Source organism: Diplotaxodon limnothrissa, linkage group LG1 (genome assembly GCF_057381915.1).
Source record: "Diplotaxodon limnothrissa isolate DT_005_m linkage group LG1, D_limnothrissa_male_GT1.1, whole genome shotgun sequence".
NCBI classification, from domain to species: Eukaryota; Metazoa; Chordata; class Actinopteri; order Cichliformes; family Cichlidae; genus Diplotaxodon; species Diplotaxodon limnothrissa.
This window is the reverse complement of record NC_140596.1, coordinates 11,757,805-11,773,142: the sequence shown is the minus strand read 5'-3', so window position 1 is coordinate 11,773,142 and position 15,338 is coordinate 11,757,805. Positions and strand designations below refer to the sequence as shown.

The 15,338-nt window shown below is 39.3% G+C and overlaps 1 protein-coding gene across 1 annotated transcript in view; it reads right to left on the bottom strand.

Annotated features, from left to right (window-relative positions):
• cd276 (CD276 molecule) overlaps positions 1-15,338 on the bottom strand; it is a 79,037-nt gene that overhangs the window by 19,111 nt on the left and 44,588 nt on the right. Inside the window, exon 5 of the mRNA XM_085365400.1 lies at positions 2,889-3,026. Coding sequence (XP_085221526.1) covers positions 2,889-3,026 — 138 coding nt within the window. The remainder of the gene's footprint in view (positions 1-2,888; positions 3,027-15,338) is intronic.

Here is a 15,338-nt window from a genome sequence, read left to right as displayed (position 1 = left end):
TGGACTCTGACAGCAGGGACTATAATCCTCTAGGGAAATTAAGCAAAATCCGTATTATTACAGCAGCAGAACGTGTTGAGTTTCCAGATTCAAACAGCCTGTATCTAAGTCTTCCCACACCATATTCCTTAGTTTATCCTCCACTGTGTTATGATGTATTTGGAAACGTATTACACTCATTGACACATGTGTCATATATTATCACACATTTTCGTTAATCGGACCAGGTTTGGGCTTAAAGCTGAGTTGAAGATTTTGGGAAGGGTTTAGTGCCCTCAGCAGACATATTTTTAGCAACTTTAAACTAAAAAAGCAATATAATCCATAATGTTACCACATGAGCCTGTTTGAATTCATGTCTTTATTCAGCACCTCCAAGTTTGACCAGTCCTAAAAAATGGAAGCAGTCGAAATACCTTGAGGGACAAGACTTTGATAGGAGAGTAAGGTCCGTTTAAAAGCCACCTTAACGTCAGGGTGAAGACGAGGCCAACCACAGAGAAGGGGTGAAAACTGTCTCCCTTGGACACTGAATGTTATAATTTTATACCCCTACTGGCAGTATTCCAAATGCGTGGGGGTAACAAAGAGGGCGGCTATGGCTTAAGTGCAAAAGCTGTCCGAAAACACATAAAAGTAGAAAGAGTCAGGGGACAGAGATTGCTGTTCATTGAAGCTAGTAGAATGTTAATGTTCCTCTTCAACCTGCCATCTGTCCCTGTGCTTCTGAATTTCTTTAAATACTGCTGTGCCATCATGAATGATTCACATGTAAGCAAAAGAAAGGCCACAGTTAGAAACCTATAGTACTAGAAATACACTCATTAGTGGCTTAATTAATTCATTCTTGGACCCTAGAAGCAGCAGAGGCTTATTCTTATAAACCCTTTGTGCATATTAAAACACACAAGACTTAATGGCAGCTGCGTTTTGTGCTGGTAGGGTTTTAAATCTCCCTTTGAAAATGAGTGCTGGATGACAAAAATCAAGCTATTTTGCCCATTTAAAAAAAATAACCATTTTGCTAGTATTTTGGTAAGAGATTTAACGAACGCCTGTTTTAATGTGCTTTTTACATACACCTGGAACAAAATAATTTTGTTATTTCAAAAGCTTGAAAGCTTTTTGGCATGGGGTATTCCTGTTTTTTGTGCCTAACCGTTAACCCCAGTAAAACATGTGCACCACTGTGCTACAGCCCCACAGGGAAAACACTGACTCCCTTCTGACTTTCATCTCTCACATGGGGGAGCTCTGTCCTGTGTCCCTTACAGATGATCCCAAGTGTAGGCTTGATTAAATCACACGCTTATGTGAATGTAAATTATGCTTTAGAGAAATGGATCAGTGGCCCCTGCTAGCATATCTCAGACACATAGTCATAGTAATTATGTAAAGAGGCCAAAGAGAAGTATGAATGAAAAATACAAAATGGGAGAGGGCCGAGCCGTGCTGGCGTTGAGGCAACTCTGCCTCTGGAAGGGAGCTTTCACTTCCAGCTGCAATACCACAAGCAGCTCAGCTCTGTTATGATACATATTCTAGTGCCCCACATACATTATGACAGGGAAGAAAAATGACTTGCTCACTTCTCCACTTTTACTGACCCTTCCACCCTCGATACCCAGACACAGTGAAAAGGAGTGTCAACTTCAATCTGACCATATCCGGGAATACCATTAAAAGATAAGACAACCACAATTAAGTTGCATATCCCTGCTTCCTATTCTCCCCACAGCTCTGGATATATGCGTACCAATCCTATTTTAAGCCACTCAACATCTGTATTCACAGAGTATCACTTTATCAGGAGTATAAAACTTTGCATGATATGTGAATAAGTCAGCATTCCCACTTTTCGGATCGGTGCTCGGAAAAATACATTTTAATAAGGTGGGCAGTGGATGACCACATAATCAATCCTGCCTTCAGTGGTAGGGCTGCAGGCGAGACAAGCAGATCATCTTCCAGCCCACTGAAGAAAGGGGTCCCACAACCCCTAGGAGGCCTTTGCCCGTGGGAGGAACTGCATTATATTTTTCTCTTTCCATTTCATTTGATTTCATATGTTCCATGGAGCTATTTACTCTGAGTCTGTGTCACTTCCATATTTATTTTTAAACCTCTGGGCCTTGGTGCAGACACTGGCTGACCTTTATTTAAATGTCTCCTCCACTCTGAGCAGATCTCATTACAGCAGAGCTGGTGGCTTTGCACTATCTATCTCATTTCAAAACTTTTTCTCTGTGCACTTGCGGCGATCCTTGGCTATTCTGCAACGCTAATTACCAGAGCCTAGTAATGATGTTCCTCTCAGCTGAAGATATGTGTCCCACCATCCAAGATCCTGCCTATATGCATTAACCAGAACTCCCTCTGGATTCTCACAGTTCCTTGAGCAGTTAACATCTCATCTCTGCTTTCTCCTCTATCTCTCTCACTATCATTGTGCCTCCCACGTGATCTAGGCGACACATTGGAGTACTGCATCATCCACCGGGCCAATATGTGAAGAGTTTAATAAATCATCCAACATTTTAATGAAGGCCCTGAGAAGGCTTGAAAATGCTTGAGAGCACCACTGGTTAACATCCATTATTCAGTAAGCCCTTGGATTATGTATGTAGTAGGCAAACATAGTCCAAAAACTAAAATATCAAAATAGACGACATAATATCATGACTTTATTTTATTTTTTGTGGGGGATAAAAGCTGCCACTGCTCTAAGATTAATATTTCATATTTCCTAATGAAAGCAAGGCAGCCCTAAAACATTCTTTTATCCAACCTTGAGGACTCAACACAGAATTTGAAGAGGTCATCACCCATGAAATGTGAGAATATACACTGGTGTTGCATGTGCACAGCCACCTCTCCATTTCCCCCACCTTCTCTCTTGGCCTCCTCGCAGCTCTCCTTGATCTTCCTGCGGCAGACAGCAGCCAGGGCAATGAGCAGCACCAGCAGACATATAGCCAGGCCAACAGTTACCCACAGAGCCACCGGAGGGAACGCAATGTTCTGACCTGAAGCAGAAAGGGCAGAGGGAGAAAGAGCCTCATTATTCACTCTTGCAGTGCTAAAATAAGAGTGCAACTGTCACTGCTGTATCCATCACCATTATCGTGCTATTTGACAATTTTGCTGTTAGAATTCCTTGCCATAAAGAATCTGAATTACCAAGCCTGCAGAAGTACTAAAGCAAAACATGATGACACAGATGATGATTATTGCCATCATCATCATCATCATCAACACTGTCACATTGACTCCATATTAGGTTTGACTTTCAGAAACACTGGGACTGTCAGAGAAAATAGATATTACTGGGAAAATTTGCTTGATGTGAACAGTAAGAGCTTCTTTACTACTGTCCAATTAAGACACTTGAGCCTTTCAATTGAGCCCAGATGGCAGATAGTTTACCAGTCACACAAGACTGTGTTGTCGTTTCAAACAGCACTGGCACCGCTTTCAGAGGTTGCTGGCACTAACTATCCCACTCCCTACCTTCTGCTACACATTGGTCAGATGTGACAAGTTTTGATGATTTTAATACTCTATAACTTCCTGATGTACCCAGTCAATGACTAGTTCTGAGTTTTGAGATGTACAACAAGCCAGAAGATTCTCAATTGTGGTTGCCAAAATTTAGTTAATGTTTGTTTTGTTGTTTTTTTTGCTATACATATGCCCATATGTTAAATACAGGTTTCTAACCATAAAATGCTTTCACTTCACATCACTTTTCAGAAATTATCCATCAAAATTGGTGACAGTATCCTGGCTAACTGGAAACTGATGAGGAAAAATAAAAAACTGGTTAACGGGACAACAAAAAGATATCAGACACAGCCAAATTTCCCTGGGGTATTCAAACTGAACAGAGGGAGAAGGAAACAGCAGAGCCACTAAATAGCTGCGAGCCTGGCTGTAGCACAAACAAGCCTCCTTCAGAGAATGCCCACTCGGGGCAAAAAAAAAAAGAAAAAAAAAAAAGAAAGAAAACAAATGCTGAAAAAATGACTGGCATTGGACAAACGCAATGGTGAAGCATGTGTAAAGACTTGGCATCAGAAATGAAGACAGGCAAGCTAAAATATAAACCAGCCAAGATGGAAGGCTAATACCGGCATTTAATCTCCGAAGGAAATCCATTAAAAAAGTAAACACCACAACAAAACAAAACAAAAAAACATTATCCTGTAAAACAAGTGTACTTGATATTAAAAATAGATTTATTTGATATGGCAACATTATTTGGTCAGTTTGTTGGCTTACCATATTATTAGATGGAGTGGTGTGGCATTTATTGTACAAACATGACTCCTAATGACTTCAGGAAAGATGCCAGTTAATGTTTTACAACACTAACTGGAGAGATCTCTTTAAGTCTGTACACATATTGATCCTTTAACTCTTTTGTGAATGCCACGATCACATCAAATTCTCAGTTTGTACAACATTTTGGTTTATTGACAAAAAAAACCCCTGCAAAATGACTATTCACCTTCACTGTGAACATATTAGCATGCTGATGTTAGCATCTAACACGATGCACCGTTTGACTTACACCCTGCTTTGTTATTTCTGCTCGACAAAGATTCATGCTTTGATATCACTCTAAATTAAGAGAGCAGAATTGCATACAAAAACGTATGTTAAGATTATACTGTAATTTTAAGGTTGCCATGGCCTGTTTAGCTGTTTATATCCATTTCAAGAGTGTCTCTCAATACAAAAGGCATTATAAAGACTCCTTGGTGCTGCAACTGCAGAGCAGAATAAAGAACGAAATGTCAGAGAAAGGATAAAATCTGGAAAGTCAATCTTGTCATTATGATGAAGCTGTGTAAGCCTCCCCAGGCTAGCCATGAGTGATGATGCTGTGGACTGCTGTCCACTGAGCCCTTCGCTCTGCTATATTTAAAGAATGACCATCTGAAAGCCACTTCGTACCAGGAACGAACACATGTATGAAAGAACTAATCGTACAAGAGCTGTTCACGTGTTGTGATTGCAAAAAAAGGTAACAAATATGTCTAGCTTTTTGTGGCGAGTAAAGAAGGTGCAGTGCTCTTTGTTTCCATGGTCTCTCATTCTCTTTTTATTCTCATACCTTCCCCACCATGCTTTTCCTCCCTCTAGGCAGGCTGATAAAGACAAATGCCATAGTCAGCTATCATTGCAACGCTGGGGCCCAAAGGGCTGCAGGATCATATTTTTCTTTTTCTCTTGTTTGATGATGTGATTTTGTTTTCTTCAGAAATAGATTTGTCTCTAATGGCTCTGTTTACCTATCCTCTCTTTCCCCTTTTTCCCTACTCCCTCTGTGCAAGGGTAAGGATGGAGTGCTCTGGGCTGCACTGTCACATTACCTGGAGCCTGCAGACAGAGGACAAACTTAACTGATACACTTGGCATTTTCTCAATGCTGTTAATGTGTAGCACTAATCAGAATACACACTTAAAATGTTGTCTGTTAGAAAAATCAATTATAAATTTCAAGCCAACTTTGTACTCAACACTGTTGGAAGTGTAATGTGTGCCTAACATTAAGCTGATTTGATTTGATAGAGACAGACAATGATAATAACAGACCTAAATGCCAAACTCTCATCAGGGTTCCTTGTCTGTATTTATTATCCTTCCAAATGAAATCATGCTATCTACAGAGTAGATGTTTTTTTGTTGTCATATTGGCACATAAAGAACTGGAAGCACAGTAACGATCTAGATACTTTTAGCGTATTTAAACTTTACAGCATTTATGAATTTAGTCTTGCGTAACAGTAATACATTTTATCCTGAAATAATATTTGGTCTTCTAAAAATTACATTTAGTATACTTCATATATGAAAGAAGATCAACAGAAATCTCAATTTGAATTCTGAGGAATTTTCTTGCTTGTGGCATGTGATTCCAAACAAGCAGCCTCTGGTTACTCATTTATTAGATATTTCTGTCTTGTGATGTGGCCACTAAGAAGGGACATAATCCACAGCTCATGTAGAGATCACATATTTTGTGTACATTACTGATAAACAGATTGTGAGGACATGGCAGTAGTAACACCAGTGCAATATCATAGCTTACTGATTATGTTGTGACTTTACTCAAAGTGTTGGTGTGACGCTATATATATGTAAAATATAAGGTAGAGATGGCACGATACCACTTTTTTATGTCCGATACCGATATCATAAATTTGGCTATCGGCCGATACCGATATGAATCCGATATAGTGTGTTTTTTAATCAATAAAACTGTTTTTTTAATATCTTGCTGCTTTTTGTATAAGTTCATACTCAAGTAAAAAAAAAACCAAAAAAAAACACACTAAAGCTATTCTGTTATACCTGTATGCAAAAAATGCACTGCACCCAAAATATTTCATAGTTCAGCAATACTGATCAATCTAATAATCTTAAACCTACTCCATCACCCCTATTCTGGTATTTTAAAGAGTAAGCAACCTAACTAATAGGGCTCTAAAACTCCCAGCAAAAAAATAAAAAATAAAAAAATAAGGAACCACCCCCCACCCTCCACCTCATGATGCTTAATCGACGTAATCAACTTTAATTTGAAGCAGTGTGAAAAAAAAATGCACAGAAATAAATTATTTTTCAAGAATAAATAAATAGATTCAACATCTTTCTTCAACATAATTGCAGACTGCACAGATGGTACCTTCCCAAAGGAAAAAGTACTATAGCTTACTAGGGTATATTAGACTTAATAGCTACTATATACAGTAATGGACTTCTATTCATTTTACGTCAGATTAAAACTTTGGGTCTAAGATTCAGATAATTATTTAATAAAAGCTAGACATTTTAAATGAGAATAAGAAAGAAAAGTATGAGTTTTGTGAGGTGCTTTTTTGATATTTAATGGATAGGATTACATTTTGTATTTTTCTCCGATATCCGATCCAGTAATTTATGTCAGTATCGGACCGATACCAATATGTAATATCAGATCGGTCCATCTCTATTAGAGATGTGAATATTACTGCAGATGTTACTGTCAAAGTTGCTGTGACTCAAACATAGAAACATTTGATTTTTTTATTTCCCTCACCTAGTTTATTTTAAAGTATTTTATAGCATAGAAAACCTTTGAAAATAGGCTTCAGTTCACATTTAAGTTCAGAAAATCATAAATCAAAATATGGATATTACCTGTCCACAGATTCATGGTGACGTAACTGCTCTTTTAACTGTCTGGTGTCTTTGCTTTGTTTGGTCTTTGTAGACATGGTTTACATGAGTTTTTAGCTGAGATTCAGAGGTTTCTGTGGACACTACTCATGTCAGCACTTATATTTCTGACCTTGTGTTATAATTGATTAAACGCGATCTCCTCCCTTTTGCCCCCATTTTTGATGTTGTGGGTGCAAATGATCAGGCATGACATTCTCATAATAAATCAGAGAACATACTGCAAATAATTATTTCTGCATTTGTGTGATTGAAATGAATTGAAAATGTGTGCAATGACACCGTTTTAAAGATTTAGCCTAAATAATTTTGGCGTGAATGAGCCTAAACATGATGACCTGACTAATGACACCATATCACCTGTGACACTCACACACGCACGTATGACTTTGCCAGTTTCAGCTGAAACAATTTCAGTGTTTCAAACCATGTTCCAGAGTTTTTAGTTCATCGTTCATGAGGTTTCAAGAAGAAAATGAAAGACAGATCTGAATGTTTGAAAGTGTTTTGGAGAAATTCTGTAAAGATTAGATGAACAGTACTCAAAGGATAAATTTAATTGGTTTATTTTGTTAGATAAGTTGAACAAAAAGTTAAACAAGCAAGTAAATAAAGAAACAAGGTAAAACGAAGTAAGAGCAAAAAAGTTAGCAAGTAAATAACGAAACAAGGTAGAGGAGAGAAAACCCCAACAATCCCCTCTGAGCAAGCACTAGGCGACAGTGGGGAGGAAAAACTGCCTTTAAACGGGCAGAAACCGCCGGCAGGAGGGGGCAGTCAACTGCCGGGACTGGTTGGGGGGGTGAACAGAGGTGGAGCAAGACGAGGCTACATCAGTTGAAGAAGCAGTATTGTCCCTCTTCCGAAAAAAGCTGAAGAATTTTTTCTTCTTTTTCATGGACTTTTCTACGAGCGCCTTTTTCTCCAGGATGAGGGTTCTCAACTCATCGATGGTTTCTGTGTTTTGCTTCTTAAGTTTCTTGCATGTTTGTTCCACCTGTTCTAATGTTGCTTGTGTTTCTTCAAGCTTTTCTTTGAGGTCTTTGGATGTTGCCTCCTGTGTTAGCTTTGTCTTCTGCAGGTCTGCATTTCTCAGTTGATCTTCTTTGTGCAGGCCTTCTAGCTGCTCATTTCTTCTCTGGATGTCGTGGAGCGTACACTGCAGGTCTACATGCGTTTTGTCTTGCTTTTGGGCCTGCATTTCGGTGTTTTCCCGCTTCAAGTTGTTGAATTCCAACAATATCCCCTTAATGAGCTCTGAGTTGTTTTTTGCCATTTGATCGATCCTTTTCTGCATCTGTGAGCATCGTTTTTCCAGTGTTTTCTTTTCTCCCTCCAGCTCACTTGTTTTGACCTTCAGTTCATTACAGAATCCTTGCATTTTTTGATTTTTACTCTCTAAGTCCTTGATAATGCACTTTTCTTCTGTCAGTCTTTCTTGCTGTTGCTCTTTCTCTTGAAGGAGGTCTTTATTTTGGCACAGTGTTTGATCCAACCTTACCTTCACCATTGTGTACTTTTCCTGCATGCCTTGGAGTTCGCGCTGCAGGTCTTTTTGCTTTTTGTCCTGTTCTTCCTTCTGTTGGAGGACTTCTTTATTTTTTTCTTCAGCTTCATCAAGCTTTCTCTGGAGCAGGTGATTCTTTTGGTCCATGTATTGGAGATCCCACTCTATCTTATCAATCTCCCACTCCATCTTATGCTCGGACATTTCTTTAACTTCAGCGCTCTTTTTCTTGTTTTCTTTGATGAGGAATACAATCTGCTCTCTGGCTTGAGCAAACTTGATCCCCCAGCCCTCATTAATAATGTTGATGTCGGGCTGGCGCTGTAGTGTTTCTTCCAGGTGTTTATTTTGTGCTTCCATTTGTAAGCACTTCTTCTCCAGGTGAAGTTTTTCTTTTTCAATTTGTTGAATTTTGTTCTGGAGATGGTTGTTTACATTTCTACTCTCCCGTAATGCCCTTTGGGTGGATAAGAGGCCATTTGGAGAAATTGGCCGGCCACGCGTGGAAGGAGAGGCGGCGTAATCTTTTTGTCTTGGTTGCCGTAATCTTGGATACATGTTGGCGTTTGTATCCGATGACTCTGACAGGTTTCCGAATGTTTCTGTAGTGAACGTTTGAAGGCTGCAAACACAAAGGCTGCGAAGAAACGAACTAAAAATTGCTGTTTCTCACCCCTACTTAAGGAAAAACTTCAAAGGATCAAAGATCCATATGACATCATCACTCCTAAGCCAATCAGATTGTCACATGACATTTTGGAATGGGGATTTTTTTTTTTTTTTAAACAGTTTTCAAATGTAACTTAATATTTCTTAAGTGACCTGTTTAGTTGATTAAGAAATTTATTGCCACAAACGTCCCTAATGTTAAATAAGAGACAACAGAAAAAAAGAGTTTTTTCCCTATGTAATAGAGCTATAATATTTTTTTTATAATTATCCTACTTTTTATAAAAGGGAACATTATTTAAAGAATATGTAGTTAATTAAACAAACTCTCTGTTCATCTACAGGGTATAACGAGAAGGGTGAGCTTCCTGCTCGAAAATGAAATGACCAAAATAAATGCATTTCTCTGCAATTACAAACTGTGTAAACAGTCTTTGTATCAAAAAGCGAACGCTTGTGAGATGTCATTAGAGATTACAGATGGCACGATACCACTTTTTTATGTCCGATACCGATATCATAAATTTGGATTTCGGCCGATACCGATATGAATCCGATATAGTGTGTTTTTTAATCAATAAAACTGTTTTTTTAATATCTTGCTGCTTTTTGTATAAGTTCATACTCAGGTTAAAAAAAACAAAAAAACAAACAAACACTAAAGCTATTCTTTTATACCTGTATGCAAAAAATGCACTGCACCCAAAATATTTCATAGTTCAGGAATACTGATCAATCTAATAATCTTAAACCTACTCCACCCTCCCTATTCTGGTATTTTAAAGAGTAAACAACCTAACTAATAGGGCTCTAAAACTCCCAGCAAAAAAAAAATAAAAAAAATAAAAAAAATAGGGAACCACCCTCCACCTCATGATGCTTAATCGACGTAATCAAATTTAATTTGATGCAGTGTGAAAAAAAATGCACAGAAATAAATTATTTTTCCAAGAATAATTAAATAGATTCAACATCTTTCTTCAACAGAACTGCAGACTGCACAGATGGTACCTTCCCAAAGGAAAAAGTACTATAGCTTACTAGGGTATATATATTAGACTTAATAGTCACTATATACAGTAATGGACTTCTATTTATTTTACATCAGATTAAAACTTTGGGTGTAAGATTCAGATAATTATTTAATAAAAGCTAGACATTTTAAATGAGAATAAGAAAGAAAAGTATGTCTTTGTGCCCCCTTCTCCCTGTTCATGCCCTATCGGCCCCCCTGGCCAAACTTTGCTAGATCCGCCCCTGCACAGTTACCAGCCGTCAGCTACGTAGAAAAGGATCCTGGTCTAGAAAGCAATATCAGAATCAGAATCAGAATTGTGTTTATTGATTCTGATATTATTAAATATCCATATATTAAATAAATTTTAACAACAGATTATCAAGCTTAAACGTGCTGCTGTTATTCAGCCGCTGGTTTCCTCTTTCTGGTGCAAAGTGGGAGATAAACAAACAAGAGAGACGGACTCGCGACAGAAAAGCCGATCAGCTGATCACGGATCAGTTTCATGATTGAAGTAGCAGCAGGAGGGGGAGAGAAGAGGCAGTCGCTTCATATATCGGTTGTTAAGCTTAACGTGGGAATGCTTTACAAACATTCAGAGATGAACTTACACACTTGCTTTACTTCTCTCTGGGATCACTTCCTCGGAGATGAAATGCTGGTTTGCATGCTACAAATACACACAGCCGCTCTATGTGAGCACACTGCTTTGACGTGCTACGGTTATGAGGAGAGTCACGCCGTGTCGCAAGTTTTGTGAGGTGCTTTTTTGATATTTAATGGATCGGATTACATCTTGTATTTTTCCCCGATATCCGATCCAGTAATTTACGTCAGTATCGGACCGATACCGATACGGTCCATCTCTAATATAAGGCAGGTGCAGAAGCTATAAAGCGGTCATTTTCTATTACGCTGCACATGGATATAACACACTATGTCGTTTCCTTGCAGATTTTTTATGAGCATAATCAAATTTCTCAAAAACAAGTGCCATATGGAAAGTTGCTACAATTATACCATCAATCAATTTTTGTAGCATTTTTATATGTGATAACAACCACACCTAACCCAGGGCTTATCCTGAAGTAATACTTATTATACAAGGGGTGCATCACCGTAGGTGTTTTGTGGACTGTAGAAGACCACAGGAGCCTACTAAGATAAAAATAGATATTTAATGGGGGCAGGTAAGAGAATGATAAAATACCACCTCCATATGGAGCCTCTAACATAGGGCGCAACGCCAGGGAGAAAAGAGGCTCCCTTAGTCTCTAGAAGACACTATAGAGCCCAGCTTAGGTATTGTTTGGGCTTCAGTAAAAGATTTGCAGGCATTTTTACAAGCCTGAGTGTTTTCTCTCCAGCACCTCTGGAGGAATAAAGTGCTCCTAAGACTCCCTTGCCTGTCATCTTGGTTCTGCAACGTGAAGGCGGTCGAGATCAAAGCTGCTTTCTCTCCAACTGTCACCCCAGTTTTACCTTCCTAGAAGACACCTTGCCTCTTAAGCTGGGACCAAAGGAGAATAATGTCTCTTGATGGAAGGATGGCTTCAGGCTAAAAAGAGCCTCAAGGCTCATTGTAGACAAGCTGGATGGATGAGGAAGAGGAGAGGAAGAGTCAATTAGGTTTTTCTTTCATTGTCAGGATGAACAACTTGGCTTTTTCCTGGCTGGTTGTGAAGATGGAGGTAGAGAGAAAGGGCACCTGTTACAGAGGAGAATTGATCACAGAAGAGCAAGCTGGACTAGGGGCTAGCCCAAGGGTTGAGCAGCAGCAGAGCCCAGCCCTGCTAGAGGGCCTATACAGCCCTGGAGACCACAGAGGCACAGCTAGAAACAGGCTTATATAGCTTTCTAACAATGAGTCATAAGGTAGAGATAAAGACATTTATTCTGACAATACAGTAAGAGCGGGAAGACAAAGTAAAGTGAATGAGATATAAAACTCAATGAGACAAAACAGGAGCTCAGAATTAAATCATACTCACCGTAAACTAGTGAAGTGATTGATATATATACACAAACTACCTCAGAAAGTGCAAATAGATGCACAGGCATCGATGATTTCAACTTTTTTCATGCACTTTCTGCGTAACACAACCTGACCACGGAAGAAAAGATTGGCAGAAACAATAACAACTGTGCTAATGGAAAGATGGCCTCAGTGTCAGAGGACACGGATTAATCAGAATGAAAAACATGAGCATGAATATTAGGATTACAATGAACGAATGACTTTGAATTTGTTTCAGCTTCAGTTTCAATTATGAGCCTTTATTATCAACCTCGAAGGTGTCCATCAAAACCCCAGAACCCTCCCCATTCAGCCCCAGCTTGAAAAGCTTGTGACTGCACAGGCACACCAGCTGTTCTTGCAATATTTCTAGGAACACCTCTCCTCACCAAGAGAGGACAAGGAGCTGACTTGTAGAGGGAAAACTTGGCAAACTGAGATGGATGGCGACAGGTTTTTGTCCTGTCAGCATCTTCGCTTGGAGCCTTTGCTCTTTTTTGCATTTCAATAAATAGCTTTTCAGTAAGATGCTACCTCACTGTCATATTGGCATGCAGAGAGGCAATGTGCTCATCTCTAGGACGACCTAGCGCCCATTTACTTACACAATTTGTCTGACATTATTGCCCTTCCCCTGACGCTATGGGTTTGAGGCAAGCAGGAGTGTATGATGTGCAGACGTGCACATTAAAACAAAATAATGGCTCTGCATTTATAGGAATAAAGATTCTAACAGCCCTCTTTTTTTCTCAGCGGGAGAACTATAAAAGCCATCTGGTGGTGGTGCAGAAAGTAGTGGAAAGTATGCAGGAGAGCAAGGTGGATGAGTTAGTGAGTCAGTGAAGGTTGAAGCGATGGGGGGTAAGCGGGGGAGTGACCAAGTGACCTGAGGAGGTGAAAAAACAATTGGATGAATTAGTTTTTGCTTCATAAGCAAGCAGAGACTGAGGCTGTGACTGTGTGAATGCTGGACTGGGCTTGAATCACAATGAACTCTGTGGTATTAGTCTACTCTCAACTCGTAAGCTATCTCTCAGACATGTCAGGCTGCTTCTGACCTTTCTCCAGTGGAAGGTTGGCTCAAAGTGTGGAGGTAGTCTGCCTATAATGCAGTGCTATGGATTTAGAATGATGAGATGGTGTGCTAAGGTTACCACCCTCATAAAATGAGTCAGACTTTAATCTGATTGATCCACAGGTGAATATTCCCTGCCACTCAACAGTCGCACAGCACAGAGAGGTTACAATGAGACATGGAGATGGAGTGTACTTGAGTTTCATTTGGCAGGTCAAAGCCAGAGATGGATTTCGATGATCGCAGCTTTTGCATATGAAACAAAACAGTGTAGCAGTATGAATGAAAAACTAAATTAATAGTATGAATTCACCTTTTTTCCCTCTCTTTGTGTTTATACGCCACTCTGCATTTCCACAGTGTGTCTTTTGTCTCATCTCCCTCCCCTGGCCCCCTACTTGCCACAGCAGATGGCTGCCCCTCCTTCAGCCTGGTTCTGCCAGAGATTTCTTCCTGTTAAAAGGGAATTTTTCCTTCCTACTGTCACCAAGTGCTTGCTCATGGGGGGTTGTCTGATTGTTGGGGTTTTCTCTGTATTAATATATGTAGGGTCTTTACCTTGCAGCAACTTGTTGTGATTTGGTGCTATATAAATAAAACTGAACTGAATACAGAGTATAAAATGGTAAATGGCCTGTATTTATATAGCGCTTTACTAGTCCCTAAGGACCTCAAAGCGCTTTATATATCCAGTCATCCACCCATTCACACACACATTCACACACTGGTGATGGCAAGCTACATTGTAGCCACAGCCACCCTGGGGCGCACTGATAAAAGATGGATATAGCAACTGTAACATGACCCATTGGTTTCTGAAGTCATGTTTTGAAGCCTCAAACAATTCTGTATCAACATCTGTTTCAAAAGGGTGGAGCTGATAACGAAGAGGGGGCTCTGACTGTAAATCTGCATGCTGATTGGCTAATAGGTTTTGGCAGACAACTTATTAGCCAATGCGCATAAAACCATTCAATTTGAAGCACAGTGTGAGACAGATTTATTAAAAATGCTTAGCGTTTTTATTCAATGTGACCACGAAAGATTGACTAACCCATAAACTCAGGACTAAAGTGTTTGCAGAAAGCTGTTTTCTGAAAGACTTCCATAATGCCAGAAGTCTTTTTGCAACCATAGCTATCGCCATCTGGTGGCCTTCAGACAGAATGAAAATTGTTAGGCTGAACTGGCTTCATTTTTGTGACCCAGAAGCAGTGTTGGTCAAGTTACTTGAAAAAAGTAATCAGTAACTAATTACCGATTACTTCCCTAAAAAAGTAATCCCGTTACTTTACTGATTACTTATTTCCAAAAGTAATTAATTACTTAGTTACTTTTTAAAAACACGATTTACAACCTGAGTAGGTGATAAAGTGATAGATCTTTCAGCCCAATTCTACTTTTTCTGCATAATCCATCATACAAAATGTAATCAAATGGAAAAGTCTCTTTTTAAAACTTGTTTAATTAGTTTTAAACTTTTAACTTTATGCATCAAGCAAAAATTTAATTATATGCAACATTCTCTGACTGGAAGAAATTTGTTTAACATTTAAACTTATTTTCTGCACATTCCAGCACATAAATTTTTTTTTTTTTGTGTGTGTTTACACTCAGTCTTTCAAATAGATGCAAGTAAAACACAGCAGAAAATAAATAACATCAAAGACTCAGCGGTCCTCTTGCTCTATTTTCACCTGTAAAGCAGGAGTGGCGTAGGCGGAGGTTTACCCTGGTGCAGGTGTGCCGCAGCGGTCAGTGGAAGAATCCGCGAGTTTCTCTGTGAATTTCCCATTACGTCGTAGCGCACTCGGTGCTTGCTTGG